The sequence below is a fragment of the Melopsittacus undulatus genome, chromosome 23, assembly GCF_012275295.1.
Source record: "Melopsittacus undulatus isolate bMelUnd1 chromosome 23, bMelUnd1.mat.Z, whole genome shotgun sequence".
NCBI lineage: Eukaryota > Metazoa > Chordata > Aves > Psittaciformes > Psittaculidae > Melopsittacus > Melopsittacus undulatus.
In genome coordinates this window covers 996,848-1,013,716 of record NC_047549.1, presented here as the reverse complement: position 1 = coordinate 1,013,716, position 16,869 = coordinate 996,848, and the positions used below count along the sequence as shown (strand labels likewise).

General features: G+C 51.6%; 2 protein-coding genes across 3 annotated transcripts; both read left to right on the top strand.

Moving 5' to 3' along the window:
* The first annotated feature begins 453 nt into the window (after nt 1–453).
* LOC101881228 (pre-B-cell leukemia transcription factor 4) lies at nt 454–10,613 on the top strand. Its single transcript, XM_034072000.1, has 9 exons — nt 454–653; nt 2,443–2,516; nt 6,039–6,280; nt 6,639–6,829; nt 7,375–7,510; nt 7,765–7,921; nt 8,119–8,225; nt 8,777–8,863; nt 9,855–10,613. Exons 1-9 carry the CDS (start codon nt 454–456, stop codon nt 9,945–9,947), a joined length of 1,287 nt encoding a protein of 428 aa, XP_033927891.1. The 3' UTR covers nt 9,948–10,613.
* Nucleotides 10,614–10,724: 111 nt separating this feature from the next.
* MVB12A (multivesicular body subunit 12A) lies at nt 10,725–16,721 on the top strand. Of its 2 annotated transcripts, XM_034071902.1 has the most exons (12): nt 10,725–10,824; nt 10,907–10,943; nt 11,182–11,412; nt 12,077–12,150; nt 12,247–12,319; nt 12,854–12,941; nt 13,261–13,320; nt 13,466–13,537; nt 13,644–13,782; nt 13,884–13,971; nt 14,054–14,151; nt 14,499–14,594. In XM_034071902.1, the coding sequence occupies exons 1-11, from the start codon at nt 10,738–10,740 to the stop codon at nt 14,140–14,142; spliced, it is 1,038 nt and encodes a 345-aa protein (XP_033927793.1). In that variant the 5' UTR covers nt 10,725–10,737; the 3' UTR covers nt 14,143–14,151; nt 14,499–14,594. The 2 variants fall into 2 exon arrangements, with proteins under 2 accessions (XP_033927793.1, XP_033927794.1); XM_034071903.1 differs by lacking the exons at nt 10,725–10,824; nt 10,907–10,943; nt 11,182–11,412; ... (6 more) ...; nt 13,884–13,971; nt 14,054–14,151 and adding exons at nt 14,208–14,421; nt 14,674–14,770; nt 14,852–14,978; ... (3 more) ...; nt 16,327–16,377; nt 16,503–16,721.
* Nucleotides 16,722–16,869: the final 148 nt, after the last annotated feature.

Below are 16,869 nucleotides of genomic sequence, written 5' to 3'. Positions count from 1 at the left end.
CAGGAAAAGGGGAATGGCTTTAACCTGCCAGAGGGGAGATGGAGATGAGCTCTTAGGCAGAAGCTCTTCCCCGTGAGGGTGCTGGGACACTGGGATGGAGAAGGTTTGGATGAACCATCCCTGTTCAAGCCCCGGTTGGACGCGGCTTGGAGCAATCTGCTCCAGTGGAAGATGTCCCTGCCCATGGCAACAGATCGGGACTGGATGAGCTTTCAGGTCCCTTCCATCCCCATCCCATGGGCAGCGCACTGACCGCCCATCGCCCTCCCCACCAACCCAGCGGTCAACGGCGAGGGGAAGGCGGGGTCGCGATGATACCCGGCGCTAGGACCCAGCGCGGAGCTGCCGGAGGCGGGGCCACGTCGCGGCGGCGGGGGGGGGGGCCGCGCTGCGGGCGCTGGGCCCTGTTGTGCGGCAGGCGCTGGGCCCGCACCGGCCCCGCCGCCCCCGGCCATGGAGGCCCCATCGCGGCTGCTGCACGGCACCGGGGTCCCGCTGCCCGCCGGCATCGCGCAGGCCCCGCCGGCCGCCGCCGGGGATCCGGCCGCTGCCTCCGCCGCACCGGGGCCGCCGGCCGCGCACCACGACACGGGCGATGTCCTGCAGCAGATCATGGCCATCACCGACCAGAGCCTGGATGAGGCCCAGGCCAGGTATCGGGGGGGGGGGGGGATCGGTACCGGCCGCCTGCCCGCACAGCGCCGTGACTCAGCTCTGCCTCGGGGGCTCCCGGTGTCTGTGCAGCGGTCCCGTTGCCGCGGCTCTGGTAGGGGGGAAAAGAGGGGATCTTGATGGCAAATCGCCCATTGGAAGCGGAAAGTTCCACGTCTGCTTCCCGGTGTTGCCGTGTCTCGGCCTGCGGCACCGGGAGGGTGTCCCCGTTGTTAACCCTCCGGTTCTCCGCCCTCGCTGCGCTTGGGTGGTGCGGGTCCGGAAATCGCAGCCGTTGTCCCCGGTACAAACGGGATTGGGCGGCTTGAGGCTGGCCGGAACGGGAGAACGGAAGCGGCGGCTGCTGGTGAGGGCCGAAGTTTGCTCGGGAGGGGGAGCCCCTCGCACTCGTTTTGGGGCCGTTTCTTTAATCTCACCCTGAAGTTTGACCGGGTTTGGGTCCGTTTGTGTAATCTCAACCTAAAGCTTGGCCGGGTTTGGGTCCGTTTCTTTAATCTCAACCGAACGTTTGGTCGGGTTTGGGTCCGTTTATTAATCTCAACCTGAAGTTTGGCCGGTTTTGGGTCCGTTTTCTAACCTCATAGTTGAGGAATGAGCTTTGAAAACTGGCCTGACCGCTGTTTTAAGCCAAATTCTTTCAATTCGGGTTTAGCAACCCTGTCAAGCTCCAGCCGAAGCCCTAAAGGTGCTTGATTTAAAGCACTTACACATCTGCATATGAAAATACACCGAAGAAAAAAGCATTTGTCTTCTGCATGAGGGTGTTGGGGTTGCACAGTTAGCAGCCCTGGCAATTGTAGGATTAGGCTTGGTTTTATCTCTGCTGCTTCACAGCTAAACCCGGCTTTTTAAGCCCGGTTCCAGTGCACAGGCTCCGGAGTCCTTGCCCTTCTCCTGCTCTCTCCCGTTTTCCCCTCGTCAGGCGAGGACAATAGGCTCCAGCGCTGCCTTCCCGGCTGCCTTTGTTCTCCGGCTGTTTGTGTGGGGTTGATGTTATCAAACATCTCCCTCCCTGACCGGGTTTTATGCGTCTTTTGGCCGGGTCACCAAGGGAAGGCTTCAGCTTCTGCCAGCGGCCATGGCAGAAGGAAAGGGCCAGTTTGTGTTTAGCTCAGCCCCAGCTTGCAGCCATTGAAATACTGTTTCTGACCTGCAAAGGGCTCACAAGAAGCAAAAGAGACTTTTGGAGGTGGATGTTGCAGCCAGACTGCTGCTTTCTGCTCACTTCCAGCACAAGTTGGGCACCTAAGGGTGAGCTGCCCTGGAAAATAGGAGGGGTGAAATACCCCCCATGCGAAACCTGCTTCACACGGGGCTCACCACCACGCTCCAAACGTGTGTTCAGCTCAGCCCAAGGCTGTTTTGATGAGACATGAGGGTGGCTTTTGTGTTAATGGTGTCATTAATGCTGCCTCTTCCTGGGAAGTAGAGGAAAAACAAGGCAGCAAATGCTGGAAGAGCATCAAAAAGGCAGAACTAGCACGTGCAGTGCAAGGATCTGCTCAGTGCAATCTGCTTTCCAGGGGGGCAGGTGGCTGCGAGTCCATCTTCCTCCTGCTTGGGTTCACTGTGCTCTAAACCCACCGGGCTTTTCCTTCCTGTTGGGTGGCTGCCATCATGAGATGCTCTCAAAGCATCCCAAACTCCACAAGGAACTTTTACGCCCCATGGACTACATCTGGGTGCCAACCTGCTGGGACTGTGGCATGCTCCAGCTCTGCCTTTCCTGAGGGCCTTCAACTCCTTCTTTCTTCTTCTTCTTCATTTCAGAAAGCATGCCTTGAACTGCCACAGAATGAAGCCTGCTCTGTTCAGCGTCCTGTGTGAGATCAAGGAGAAAACAGGTGTGTTGGTGTTGGCTTGCCAAACCCCCCCATGTTTCCATGTGAGCTTTGCTCCCGTGTTTTCCTTCATAGATTCTCCAGCTTCAGGCTCTGTTTGTCTGTGTAAGCTGGAGAATGGTGGTGGTTTTCCCCTTTAAGGAGCTGGTACCCAAACTGTGGTGGTAGTAAGAGTACCATGTTGACAAATAACTGTTACAGGGGAAAAGGGACACTTGGCTGTGCTTCCAGATAGCTTTGAGGCAGACATGAGAGCTGGGTTGCAGAGATTGCCTTCTTGCCACAGCGGTGTGCTGCTAAAGAGAAATGGGGTGGGATTAAGTGTGTTGGCTGGGTGTGCTTTAATGTGTGTCCTTAAAAAGGGTCTTTCACCCGTTTCTTTTCCTCCTCCTGTTTTCTGGATTGAACCTGGGATTTCTCTGAGGTAACCAGGGCCAGCCTGATGCTGCTTTCGCTTTGGTCTCTGAGGTTTTTGAATGTCTGATGCTCTGTCTCTTCCTTATTTAAATTGCAGGGAGCAGATGTTATGGCTTGGAGCAAACAAAAGCCTGGGCCTACTGTAGCACAAGGGGGTTTGGGACCCAGGCACACAAGCTTCTTTTCTAGCTGAGAAATCAGTTTCCAACATGTTCCTCCTCCTCCCCCCCCCCCCATCTTTCTGGTGCTCTTTGTTGGAGCGCGAGTGTTGCTCACAATAGCTCAGGATCAGCTGTACAAAGGGTGCTGAGAAATACTCCTCAGTCCCGGTTCGTAATTAAGAAGAAATGAGAAACGACTCTTTGTCATTGAAATAGATTTGGCCACAGTTCCCATTTCACACCCCCTTCCCCACCCTGCCTTGCCCCAAATAATTCTTGGTTTTGATGATTGGAAACCAGTGCTGGGAAAAGCAGGTATTTTATTTCCAAGTCTGCTAGAGCTGCCTGGAGCATACGCAGTTATTTGAAGAGGCATCAAATCCAATCAATTTGGGAGCTCACAGAAGCATTTGGAGCAGTTTTAATCTACCCAGCAGGGTTTTTTGCTGGTTGGGTTGTGCCTCAGGTGTGTGAATTCGAATGTGGCAGAATCCTATCTTAAAATCAGAGTGCAGCATCTGTAGTGTTAAAGATATGCGCTTTTTAGGGCTGAATATGATGTGTCAGGGTTTTGCTTGTGGGCTGATGGAGGACATGAGGCCATGGTGGTCTTGGGACATGACAAATTTATCTCTACCCAGTTCTGTGCCGTGGGACTTGGGTTCTGCCTCTCTGAGGTGAGGGAACGTGTTTGTGGCAGCATTGTAACACAGTGTTTGCTGGTGGTATTTCTAGCTGCAGGCCTCCATCCTCCCTCTAACTCAGCTGGGTTAATGCACCAGGTACCTTCTCACTCAGTTATGCCTTGGCAAGGGAAATGGGAACACGCTGGCGCTCTGCTGCTGAGCTTGTCAGCATCCTTCCGGAGCAGATTCTGGTCCTGCAGCGTTGTTGTCTTCTGCTCCCATTCATTTTCCTCTCTCCCCACAGTGAGAAATGAGCCCTCAGGTGGGGGTGTGGGGTTTTGGTAGCGTGGAGAAGGAGCTGAGAAGGGGTTCAGGATCGCTTTGGGTAAAAGCTAACAAAATAGAAACTTCCTCAGCTAACAGCTTGATTTGTGGGTTGGGGTTTAATGTGAGTTACTGGGATTTGCAAGTGGAAGAGAGGCGATGGGCTCATCTGGGACAAAACTGAGCTGCAAATGAGGAGAGGTGTAGGTCCAGCACTCACCTCATGCTTCCTGGAACGCCCCACGTGTGTTTTACACTTCAGACAGTACAGGCTGGTTGCTTCTGGCCTGAATTGAGGAGGTTTCAGTGCAAACCTGGGGTATCCTGCACCAAATAGACACATTTGTTATATTCTTCTGCATTATTTGCTCTATAAAGAAAAGCAAGTCCAAGCATGTCTCACTTATTTTGGTATCAGGGATCTTGTTCACTTCATCACACAACTGTGAATCTTTAATTAATGAGATGCAAATATATTGTAATGATCGCATTTGCATACTGACTGAGGCTCAGCACCTCAGGTTGGGCTGTATTTTAATGAAAGGTTAATTAGGAATGATGGGGATTTCATTTTGTGTAATTATTTTACAGATTTGATGACTCTCTGGTAGGTGACGTGCCCGAGGATGCACAAGGTTATATTAGTGGACAGGAGCCGCTCCTCGGGCTTCCTGGGCCGGTGTAGGGTTTGTCCTGAACATCCATAAAAGCAATAGATTCTGAAGGATTTTACCTCAATGCAAGGAATTCTTAAGCTGTGCTTTGATTTAAAGCATGGCCATCACTGAGTTGAGCCACAACTCCAGTTCTTGGAGTATGATGGAACACTGCCAGGGATGGGGCAATCTGTGCCAGTGCCCCACCACCCTCACAGGGAAGAGCTTCTGCCTAAGATCTCATCTCCATCTCCCCTCTGTTGGGTTAGAGCCAGAACCAGAAGGATGTAAACCCCACGGCAGAGATAAGAACAGTTTAGTAACTGAAGTACAATATACTACTGCTACTACTACTAATTATAAGGGAAATAGCAAGGGGGGAGAATATAAAACTGAAAGGGGAAAGGAAATCAATGAACTCAAATGATGCCTGATACAATTGCTCAGCACCCGCTGACCTATATTCAGCAACGATCAATACCTTCTGGGTGACTACCTCCAGCTTTTAGCCCAGCATGACATTCCATGGCATGGAATATTCCTTGGGCTAGTTCAGGTTAGGTGTCCTGGCTCTGCTCTCTCACTGGCACAACATGAGAGCCCGAGGAGTCCTTGATCAGGGTAAGTGCCACTGAGCAACAACTAAAGCATCAGTGTGTTACCAGTGTTATTCCCAGACTGAAGCCAAAAGCCAGCACAGTCCCAGCTATAGGGAAGGAAAACGAAGCGTTACCAACCAGTTGGGAATGGTTTACTGCTAGTTTCTTCTGCCAGCCACCCAGAGCCTTCCCGTGAGGTGAAGGTGTGTTACATGTGCTTTGCAGCAGTCAGCTTGAGCCGAGCTGATGTGTAATTGATGATAACTAGTGTCTAATTACCATGATGAGACAAGTGACATAAAATTAAGCTGCAGCTGGGAGCTTGACTTCAACATGAGCTGTCTGATGAGCATCAGAATGCGCAGAGAAAGACATTTGGCAGCACCATGTTCAAGTAAAAAGGTGACACCAAACCTGTTGGAATTTCTGGTTGCTGAACTTCAGTTTACAGAAACTGTCTCCTGGTGCATTTTTTGTCCCTGTTTCAGCTGGTGATAGATTTTGGATAGATTGTGATAGATAATTCAGTTCTGATAAGGCTTCAGTCTGTGGCCAGGTGCTGCACAGCCTGGTGGTATCCTTGGTGTACAAAGATCGAGCTCCAGCTAGCCCCTTGCATATAGATTCCCTCCTGTTTTCTGTACAGCCCTACTAAAACCTCGGAACTGCTTTGCCAGAATTGAAGTGGATGCTTTTCCCTGTTCCAAAATAACCTTTTCATTCCTTCTTTATGTCTGTCTAGTGTTAAGTATTCGTGGTATTCAGGAAGAAGATCCCCCAGATGCTCAACTAATGAGACTAGATAACATGTTGCTGGCGGAGGGTGTCTCCGGGCCCGAGAAAAGAGGAAGAGGAGGACCGATGGCTGTAGCAGCAACATCAGGTGGCTGTCCAAATGACAATAGCATTGAGCACTCTGACTACAGGGCCAAGCTGTCACAGATCCGACAGATATACCACTCTGAGCTAGAGAAATATGAACAGGTGATCTTTCTGCATGGAAGAGTTTTTATCATCTCAATTACAAATAACTGTTTTTTCCTTGGGTGTTTGGTTGTAAGGACACAACAGGGAGTAGAAGGAATTCAGGGGACCGCGAGGGTATCAAATCCAGTTGAAAAGGGATCTCAGTGTTACAGAAGTGAGGTGCAGATCGAGGGCCTGGACATCAAACTGAAGATAACAAATGTCTCATTTCTCTGTGTTGCTGTTTTCTTGAGAGTAAATAGAGTAAAGCTGAAACACGGAAGCTCCTCTGCAGCTATTTGGGTTTAATTTCATGTCGGGGAAATGGACCTGAGCGTGTTTCCCTGTTTGTGGATACAAATGTGTGTGTTTCCAGGCCTGCAGTGAGTTCACCACCCATGTCATGAACCTGCTCAGGGAGCAGAGTCGGACGAGGCCCATCTCGCCCAAGGAAATCGAGCGCATGGTGAACATCATCCACGGGAAGTTCAGCACCATCCAGATGCAGCTGAAGCAGAGCACGTGCGAGGCCGTGATGATCCTGCGCTCGCGCTTCCTTGACGCTAGGTAGGGCCACAGCAGAGGCTGGAACCTGAGCTGCTTTTCTTGTTTCTCTGCATAAAAATCATAGAATGGGTTGGGTTGGAAAGGACCTTAAGATCATCCAGCTCCATCCACCTGCCGTGAACACTGCCAGGGATGGGGCAGAACTGCACACAGTGCTGCAGGTGGGGTCTCACCACAGCAGTGTAGAGGGGCAGGATGGACCTGCTGCTCATGTTCCTTTTGATGCACCCTAGGACAGGGGTGGTTTCTGGGCTCAGGCACACACTGAACCTGGCTCATGTTCAGTTTCTCATCACCCAGCACCCCCAAGTGCTTCTTCCCATGCTCCTCTGAATCACTTCTCTGCCCAACCTGTAGCTGGGCCTGGGAAGGATTCATCCTCTGTTTTGCTTGCTAGAGTACACTTTGGCATCAACATCTCTTTAATCCCACTCAGCTCTTAGTTCTGCCCTCAAACACACGGATTTTAGAGGGGAAAAGAAGCTGACAGTGTCCTGTAGCCATTGTATCACATCATTTAAATAGGAATAATTCATGTTTTCTAGGCGTAAACGGCGGAACTTCAGCAAACAGGCAACAGAGGTGCTGAATGAGTATTTTTATTCACATCTGAGTAATCCTTACCCCAGTGAAGAGGCCAAAGAAGAGCTAGCAAAGAAAGGTGGCATCACAGTTTCACAGGTACACAAGTGGTTTGGCTGGAATTAAGTGAGCCTTTTTCTTCCCCTTGCACAATGTTCTGGGTTTTCCACCTCCCATAGTTGGCTACAGGCTTTGGTTACCAGCATTTACACATGATTTTCCTTACTCCAAAGGGTTTAGTAGTTATTTTCTGTGCAAAGCCTGGTTTAAAACATCTCCTTTACTGGCAACTTGTGAATCTAGTGGCAAATGGAGTAGTTTGAGCTCATACTAACAGTGATGTATGTCTCCAGGTTTCCAACTGGTTTGGTAACAAAAGAATTCGCTACAAGAAAAACATGGGGAAGTTCCAAGAAGAAGCCAATATTTATGCTGCAAAAACAGCTGTGGATGCAACTAATGTTGTGGCTCAAGGCAACCAGGCAAATTCTCCATCTACACCAAATTCAGGTGAGGGACAGTGCCAGGGAAGGGTTTGGCTGCTTAGGAGTCTCCAGTTATTCCTTGTGATAATCAGTGCCACGGAATGCCAGTGTTTGAACCACTTGTAGGATGTCTGTTCCTTTCAACTTCTGTAAGTCGTTGAAGGACCATTTGGGGTGGATTTTATTTCTCATTAAAACATGGGCTTGGGTTTGTTTTTTCAGCTTCCTCTGGCTCTTTTAAGATGACAAATTCCAGCGATTCGTTTATCAACTTGCAGTCCTTGACTTCCTACCAGAGCTCTCCAGTGGGAGCCAATGTGCAGTCACAGGTCAGTCAGGAAAACGAAAACCCCCAAACTATCCTGCTGTTAAAATCCCATTTCTCTGTCCTTTAGATGGTATGAACAGGATGCCCAGGAGGTTGTGGAGTTTCTGTCCTTGAAGCTACTCAAAACCAACCTGCTCTATTTGACCTTGCTTTGGTTGGATTAGACAACGCTGGGGTTCTTTGATCTCTTTACATGAATGAATGGGTATTTGCTCATCTCAGAGTCAGTCTTGTTCCATGTAACTAGAATTTGGCTTAGGATTTGCGCTTAACAGCATCGTTAAACTCATCCTAAATGTCTAAATCCAGCTGAACTGCATAAAATTGGCTCCTCTGCCATAAAAGCTGTAAGTGATAGGTGTGATTCTCCGTTCTAATTCAACGTGATGATGAACTAGCTGTGTATAGCTATAACTGCAAAGGAAACCTGGCTTCCTGCAAGGAAACGTGCCCCTAGGTTAAAGAGTTTTTGGTCCAAGCAATGGGTACCAGGTACAACTGCGTTACTTTCACTTGCCCTTGTTTAATCCTCATTGTTCTCCTTGTTTCCAGATGGATTCCTTACACCATGTCATACACCAGGCAGGAAGATATGACACAATCGTGGGGAATCCTTTGTATACGACGCAGCGCATAGATGTAAGATGGACCGAGGTTTTACTGACTAGAAACACAAATTCTGCCCAAGATCTGGTTAATGATCTGAAATTTTATTCCCCTCCCCCCACATGGCTCCTGTGGGATGGGGAAAAGATGGAGTTTAAAACCCCAGCCTTTCACAGAAACATGTAGAATGGGATTTTATGATTCATAGAACCATACAGAATCTGATCCTGTGACTCAGAACCATATAGAATCTGATTCTGTAACTCATAGAACCATATAGAGTCTGATTCTGTAACTCCAAACCATAATGAATCTGATCCTGTAACTCACAGAACCATATAGAGTCTGATTCTGTAACTCAGAACCATACAGAATCTGATTCTGTAACTCATAGAACCACATAGAATCTGATCCTGTGACTCAGAACCATATAGAGTCTGATTCTGTAACTCATAGAACCATATAGAGTCTGATTCTGTAACACATAGAACCATATAGAGTCTGATTCTGTAACTCATAGAACCATATATAGTCTGATTCTGTAACTCAGAGCCATAATGAATCTGATTCTGTAACTCAGAACCATATAGAATCTGATCCTGTGACTCAGAACCATACAGAATCTGATCCTGTAACTCATAGAACCATATAGAATCTGATCCTGTAACTCAGAACCATACAGAATCTGATTCTGTAACTCATAGAACCATATAGAATCTGATCCTGTGACTCAGAACCATATAGAATCTGATTCTGTAACTCATAGAACCATACAGAATCTGATCCTGTGACTCAGAACCATAGAGTCTGATTCTGTAACTCAGAACCATAATGAATCTGATTCTGTAACTCATAGAACCATATAGAATCTGATCCTGTGACTCAGAACCATATAATCTGATCCTGTAACTCATAGAACCATATAGAATCTGATCCTGTGACTCAGAACCATCTAGAATCCAATGCTGTAACCCGCAGACCTTAAGGATGCAATGGAAACCCATGTCTTTCCTTCTCCCTGCAGGCTAATGGCAGCTGGCAGGATGCTCCCACCCCTTCATCCATCACCTCCCCGGCCGGAGACCCTGGCAGCGTGAATTCTGATGCATCTAATTAAGTCTATAGGACTTGTTGATGAGAGGAAAGGGGTCGTTAGTGTCATTTGTCAGTGTCGCTCTATTGTTTCACACAACTCAGCTGATTACCTCAGAAACCAGCCCCGTCCCCATGCCTGGAACCAGGAGCTTGGGATTCCAAGGATACCTCTTCTACCTCTCCCTTCTTTTGTGCCCCTTTGGGATGTGAACCGGTTCTGACAGAACTCTCGCTTCCTTTTCCGAACCAAATCCACTTTGTTTTCTTACAGCCAGCACCTAAGCAATGGCACTTCTAAGGTTTTTCAGCTTCAGGAAGATGGGACTTGTTTTGGTTTCTGTCACGGGTTTGTTTTTTTACTATGGCTTTTCTGTTCTAGTCAATAGCTATTAACAGTTACCCTCCCCGTGTTGTAATTGTAGGCGTTCTCTGTATCGTCATTTTGTAGAGGAAAATAAGCTTTTCTTATCTAGACTCCATTGGCAGCCAATTCATGGGAATTGCTTTACCAAAACTCACCCCTTGGCCTTCGGGTCGGACCCTGCCATCCTCCTCCATCCCATGCCTCCCATGTCTCGTGAACCGAACCAGCCGCGGCCGAGGAGCGGTGTCTGTGAACCAAGAGTCCGCCCCTTTCCCTTGGGATTTGATCCAAGATAATAAACTTCCAAAGCCTTTTTTCCCCTTTTTTCCCCCTTTTTCCCCCCTTTTTCTCCGCCTTCCCGCTTTTTACCTCAGGCAATGGGGGGGGGGGGGGGGGCGAGGAGGGAGGCTCTGCGCATGCGCCGTGCGTCTTCCCGCCTCCTCCCAAGATGGCGGAGGGGAGCTCTGAGGTGAAGGAGGCGGCCGGGCCCGGGCCGGTCCCTTCGCTGCCGCCCGGTGGGGCCGAGGAGGAGGAGGTGAGCGCTGGAAGGCACCGGGTCCGGCTGTGGGGCCGCGGGGAGGCCTCGCTCCCAGCCCCATAACCGTTTCTTCCCTCAGCGTTTCCCCGGCGGAGCGGCCGCGGCTGTTGGCTCAGGTAAGGGCAGCACCGGGAGCGGGGGAGCCGGCGGTGCTGAGCCCGTGTCCCGCTGGGGAGGTGTCCCGGAGGAGGAGCTCCGGTCCGGGAGGTGCTGAAATGGGGTGCGGGGATCGTGCCTCGGCGCTGCCGCTGCTTCCCGTTGGAAAGCCAAGCGCGAAGAGCTTTGGTGCTCTTGAATCCGTAAGAAACGCCATTTCCTCTCGTTCCATCGTGGGGTTCGCTATCTTTCTGTCAGCTCCCGACGCTGGAGAGAAGGAAGTGGATCCTGAGCAATGCCCAAAGCTGCCTGATGCCACTGTTAGCAAGAGCGGCCCTTCCCTGGAGACAACTGGAGCCGTGAGGAGGAAGAGCTCCCACCGAACTCCCAGCGTCAGGAATAACCCCCTCAGCCCAAACCTCCGGCATCGCTTGAGCCTGAAGACCAAAGGCAGGAAATCTCTGCCCCCTATTCACCAGGATGTCACAGGTATAGCCCAGCCCATAGCAGGTTTGGAACCAGATGCGCTTAAGGTCCCTTCCAACCCTACCTGTTCTGTGGGAGTTGGATCAATTAAGTTGAAATCAGATCATAAAGGTTCATCACAGCATATATGTTGAAATCAGATCATATAGCATATGTGTTGAATTCAGATCATAAAGGTTCATAAAATCATGTAATCAGATCATATAAGTTGAAATCAGGTCATAAAGGTTCATCAGATCATATAATCAGATCATATATGTTGAAATCAGATCATAAAGGTTCATAAGATCATGTAATCAGATCATATATGTTGAAATAGTTGAACCAGATGAGTTGAAATCTGATTTCATGGCACAACCAGTAGGAATAACTACTAATAGCTAGTACACTAATAGCATGGCTGCATTATTCCTACCTGCGGATTTCCATGTTGGAAGTGGTCTTGGAGATACTTGAGGATAAAAGGAGATGCTGCATTAAATGAGTGCCTTACAGTCTCTGCCCTTTTCTTGCCATGGTGTGACTTTTCCTCATTGGGAACTCTGTGCCTCTTTTTCCTTCTCCGTATCCTGCAAACTGCACTGCTGTACAACTGCTTTCAGTGTCTTTTGGGAACATTGGAGCCATTTAATGGTTCTTGAAGAGTTTTGTTCTGGTTTTCCCCCAGAATTAAGCAAAGCAATCAGCCTGGATCTGCCAGAGGGAGATCGGCTTTTTGAGCTGCTCTTCTCCAGTTTCCAGGTAAGGCCACCAAACATTCTGATTTGGGAGGAGGGATTCCTTCCTCCTTCACTAACACCTCAGGAAAGGCCACTGAAACCTTTTCCATCTTCTTAGTTTGCAGCCCAGAAGCTTGAGCAAAGCTTGAAACACAAGGATGGCTTTAACCCAGAGGCTTTCAGATCCAGTGGTAAGGGATGACAGACACATCAGGAAGGGGCATCCTAAGCTTCAAAATAGCAACACTTCCCTGGAATCCTCTTGGAATGACAGCAGGAATCTTCTGGAGGGGAGGAGGGCAGCCAGAGGCAGGGATGCCTTCCACTAGAGCAGCTTGCTCCAAAGCCCCATCCAGCCTGGCCTTGAGCACTTCCAGGGATGGTTCATCCAAACCTTCTCCATTCAGCCCATTCCAGTGTCCCACCACCCTCACAGGGAAAACTTCTGCCTAAAGGCTCATCCCAGTCTCCCCTCTGTCAGGTTAAAGCCATTCCCCTTGTCCTGTCCCTACAAGCCCTTAATTAAGAAGCTGTGTGTGACCTTAGTTTCTGGGAGGAAATACAGACACAGTAATTGGCGGCCACAGCGATGAGAAACAGGATCATTAACCACTAGAACACATTCCCACAGGGAATCACACCAGGAAGCAGTTCTGAATTCCCAGTTCTCCAAGCAGTACACATGAGCATCGTGTTAACCTGGTTTATTGTGTCTCCATCCCCAGCTCAGTCAGCTGGGGAAGACCTGAAGTATTCGCTGCAGCAGCTGAGACTAAAGGGAACGCTGCAGAGATGTGTCCAGGAACCACAAGGGTAAGGACCTGCCGTGCTCATCCCCTGTGGGATGGAAAGGTGGGATGGGGCTCTTGAGGAGCAGGATGAGAGCCTGAAGGGTGACGGTTTGAAGTAGAAAGACCAGGCATGGGGCAGGAATTGGGTCTGCTCACCTGAATTTGCTGAGTGACCTCTGCCTGCAGCTACTGGGGCTCCTGGGGAATCCTTGCCTGTGGCTACTGGGATTCCTGGGGCTGATGCAGCTGGACAACCAACACTGAATATCAGGGGGCCATTACTGAGGAACCTAAATCCTGTGCACTACCCTAAATCCCACTGGCTTCTCTCTCCATCTCAGGGTGTCACAGGACTTGGCTGTGGAGGAGTCAGTGGCTGAAATGAAGGAGCACATGGCCAGGTAAGCCCAGCATGGGCACAGCCTGAGGCTCTCCACCCCTTCCTTGAGGCTATTTTGGGGCAGATTTCATTCTCTTTTGCCATTGTTGCCTGTAGGAAGCTTTGCTGTGGCCCCGCTTCACCTCTGGTCTCTATTTGCTCTACAGGTTAACTGCTGAATCCCATGCCTGGGATGAGCTCCTGCTTCGCCACCAGGAGAGCGCCGAGGAAGCAGCCAGGTGGGAATCAGCACCCACCATCGTTCCTATATTTTGGGGGTTAAACTGATCATAAAACCATCCTGGTGTTGTGAGCCCTGATGGATAAATGACTCCCGTTCCATAGGCGGCTGGAGGAGCGCCGGGATAACACTGTGCCAGTGGATTACCTCCACACCTCTCAGGCCGAGGTCCTCCGCAGCAAACCCAACTACCAGCAGATCCTGGCCGAGCAGAGAGAGGTGCTGACCTCCATGGAGCTGCTGGTGAGTTGGGTTTGGGGAAAGGGGGATTTAGGGGCAGAATTCCTCCCTATCCCAGCTGGGATTTGGCGATTGGGTTTTGTCCTTAATCTTCGGTTTTGCAGTCTGATGAGCTGCAGCAAACGGGGCAGCTCCTGCAGACCGTCACAGAGGAGAGCAAGCAGTACCTGCAGTGCCTGTCCAAGAAGCTCGGTAAGGGGAGTGGGGGGGGGTGTGGAGGCCTCCCGGGGAGGGCCGTTAACGGGATTTAACGGGGGTTTTCCTCCCGTTGCAGCCGCGAGGACCTTCGGGCACCTGGAGCAGTCCCCCGTGCGCAAGCTGATCGCGGGCCCGCCGCGGAGGCAGCGGCAGCCGCTGCACTGAGCGGCCGCGGTGCGCTCTTAATAAAGGCTTCCGCGTTTGAAGGCGGTCTCGGAGGGGGATTTCTCGCCGCTTATTGGGCATCCCTTGTGTCACTCAGAGCGCTTCAGCCAATCGCCGCGGCCTGCGCCAGCGCTCGTCCAATGGCTGCTCAGTAACGGGAGGGGGCGGAGCTCCGCCACTTCCGCGGCGGAAGCGGCTGCTATGGCGGCGGACGAGGCGCCGCTCACCGGCGTGGCCTGGGCGGCTGCGCCCGACGCGGCCCCCGCCGGTTGGACCGTGGTGGGCACCGGGGGAAGGGGTTGATGCCGGTTCCGCCGCCCGGTTCCGCCTTGGGCTGACGCTCCGTGTGTCCGCAGATCGGTGTTACCGTGGAGGGCACAGCGGCCAACCTGGGCAAAGGCTTCGGGCTCAAGAGCGGCGGGTACCTGTGCGTGAGCGGCGGCAGAGACCAGGTGCGGGGCGGGGGGAACCGGGAGGGGAAGGAGGGCTGTGGCCGGGCCGGTGCTGAGGTCCCGGCCCGCTCCCATCCAGGCACCTCCCGGGCCCGTGGTGACCGATGTGCTGGTGCTGAGCGACCGGAGCCCGCAGCCTGCTGGCTACACCCGCGCCCCCGAGTTCCCGGAGCCTCGTAAGTGCTGCCCCTAAGTGGGAGGGGACCGGGCCGAGCAGGGGTGGTGACCCCGGCTCCCCCCGCCCGCTCCCCCCGCAGGACCCGGCGGCTCCCGGAAGAAGCGGCTGTACGTGAAGCTGCAGCCGGTGTCCGCTGCCGACACGGCCGTGGTTGACATCAAGCTGAGCTCCAAGAGCAAAACCCTCCCGTACTACACCAGAGCAGGGTACGGGACCTCCCCCTGCCTCCCCCAGCCCTTTCCCAGCCTGTTGTCCCAAGCTCCAGCTTGGCTCTGGGATGCTTTCGTTTCAGGGAAATGGGGAATTTTGCCATCTGGTGTAAGAAAGGGCCCGTTCTGAAGCCTGTCCCCAAGCCACGGAGCATCAGCACAGGCCTGAAGCAGCTCTCGCTCCAGTCCCCTGACTATGGGTACACACACTCATTTATACACTCTCCACCCAAGTCTTACCTGGCCAAGTCCAGGAATAACTCCTGTGAGTCCCAGTTTCTGCTCCCTGCATCCAAGGCAGGTTCTGGCTGCTCATCTCTCACCTCTTCCCATTGCTCCAGGGCATCCGCTGCTCCCTGCAGCATCAAACGCGCTGCTTCTCAGCACGAGGCTCTCTACGACACCTCCAACATCTATGGTCTCTCAGGTAATAAAGTGCTTGTTCTTGGATGACACCAAATTGGGAGTGTTGAGGGTCTCCAGAGGGATCCGTGGGATGAGGTTCAACAAAGCAAAGGGCTGTGTCCTGCACTTGGGCCACAAACACCCCATGGACCACTCCAGGCTTGGAGAAGAGTGGTTGGAAACTGCTCATAGGAAAGGAGCTGATTGATGGGAGCTGAACGTGAGCAGCTTGTGCCCAGGCAGCCAGGAAGCCACCAGCATCCTGGCCTGTATCAGCAGCAGTGTGGCAGCAGGGCCAGGACAGGGATTGTGCCCTGAGGAAACAGCTTCAAGCTGCACCAGGGGAGGTTTAGATGGAGATGAGGAACAATTCCTTCCCCCTTAGGGTGCTCAGGGCAGTGCTGGAGTCATACATCATGAACCATTGTAGCCTAAGGCCCTCAGAGCCATGGGTTAATGCTGGCCTTGGCAGTGCTTGGGAATGGTTGGACTGGATGAGCTTAAACCAACCTGGTTGATCCCATGATTCCCCTCAGGGCTGCTCCATCCAGCCTGTGTTTGTGCTGGGAATTGCCCTGACCCAGGGCCAGGACCTTGCCCCACGTTGCTGAACTCCATCAGGTCCACATGGTCCTGACTGTCCAGGCCCCTCTGGTTCCATCCCATCCTCTCCCTCCAGGGACTCACTGCACCACACGTTATCCATGTCACCCACAGCTACTTTATGCCCCAAGGGGGTAATTGTGTCCCTGAGCAGCTTCTCCACCGTTCCTAAAGCCTCTCCCTTCTCTCCCCAGCCATGGACGGAGTCCCTTTCACACTACACCCCAAATTCGACACCAGGTTCAGCTCTGGCAGCAACGTGAGTCCTCATTTAAGCTGCTGTTCTTAATCCTCCCTCCTCCCTCCCATAGAAACACAGCTTTGGGGCTTTTTTTAGGCTCTCCTCACAGACCTGAATGTTAAATCCCTCGCTGAGATTGAGGCAGAGGTGAGTAGCTGCACTGCTCGTGTGTTTTGTCTGTGAACCATCCCAAAATGCGTGTGAAAATGGTGAATTCCTGCACTCCCAGCCCCTGCTCCTGACCAATTTGGGTTTTTTTTGTGTGTTTTCAGTACAATTATGCCTTTGTGGTTGAAAAGACGGCTGCTGCCAGGCTGCCCCCCAGTGTGTGTTAGCCCCAGAGGCCACCTCAAGGATGTAAAATGCAGCCAAACCCCCTGCGGGGCTCAGCTCCTCTTCCTCCCTCTGATTAAAGCTCAGGCTAAGCTGAAGCAATACAGTCACTCTTTGCTGCCAAAGAATAAACTCGTTTCTCTTCTCCCCTGCCAAGACCTGGTTGTGATGGTTCTGAACCTCAGCGCTGACTGTGGCTTGTGTAGTGCTTGCTCTCCTGTGCACTGTCACCCTTTACTCTGAGCATCACCTCCTCCAAGGGTGGTGATGGGGGAGAATTCCTGCCCCTCATCCTGTTGTTTCTCA

Excerpts from the sequence above, each read along its gene's own strand:
- LOC101881228 (XM_034072000.1), top strand. The coding sequence starts at position 454 with ATGGAGGCCCCATCGCGGCTGCTGCACGGCACCGGGGTCCCGCTGCCC. Across the intron at positions 7,922-8,118 it reads TCCATCTACACCAAATTCAG|CTTCCTCTGGCTCTTTTAAG; the intron begins GTGAGGGACAGT and ends TTGTTTTTTCAG. Across the intron at positions 8,226-8,776 it reads GAGCCAATGTGCAGTCACAG|ATGGATTCCTTACACCATGT; the intron begins GTCAGTCAGGAA and ends CCTTGTTTCCAG.
- MVB12A (XM_034071902.1), top strand. The coding sequence starts at position 10,738 with ATGGCGGAGGGGAGCTCTGAGGTGAAGGAGGCGGCCGGGCCCGGGCCG. Across the intron at positions 12,320-12,853 it reads AGAGGCTTTCAGATCCAGTG|CTCAGTCAGCTGGGGAAGAC; the intron begins GTAAGGGATGAC and ends CTCCATCCCCAG. Across the intron at positions 12,942-13,260 it reads TGTGTCCAGGAACCACAAGG|GGTGTCACAGGACTTGGCTG; the intron begins GTAAGGACCTGC and ends TCTCCATCTCAG.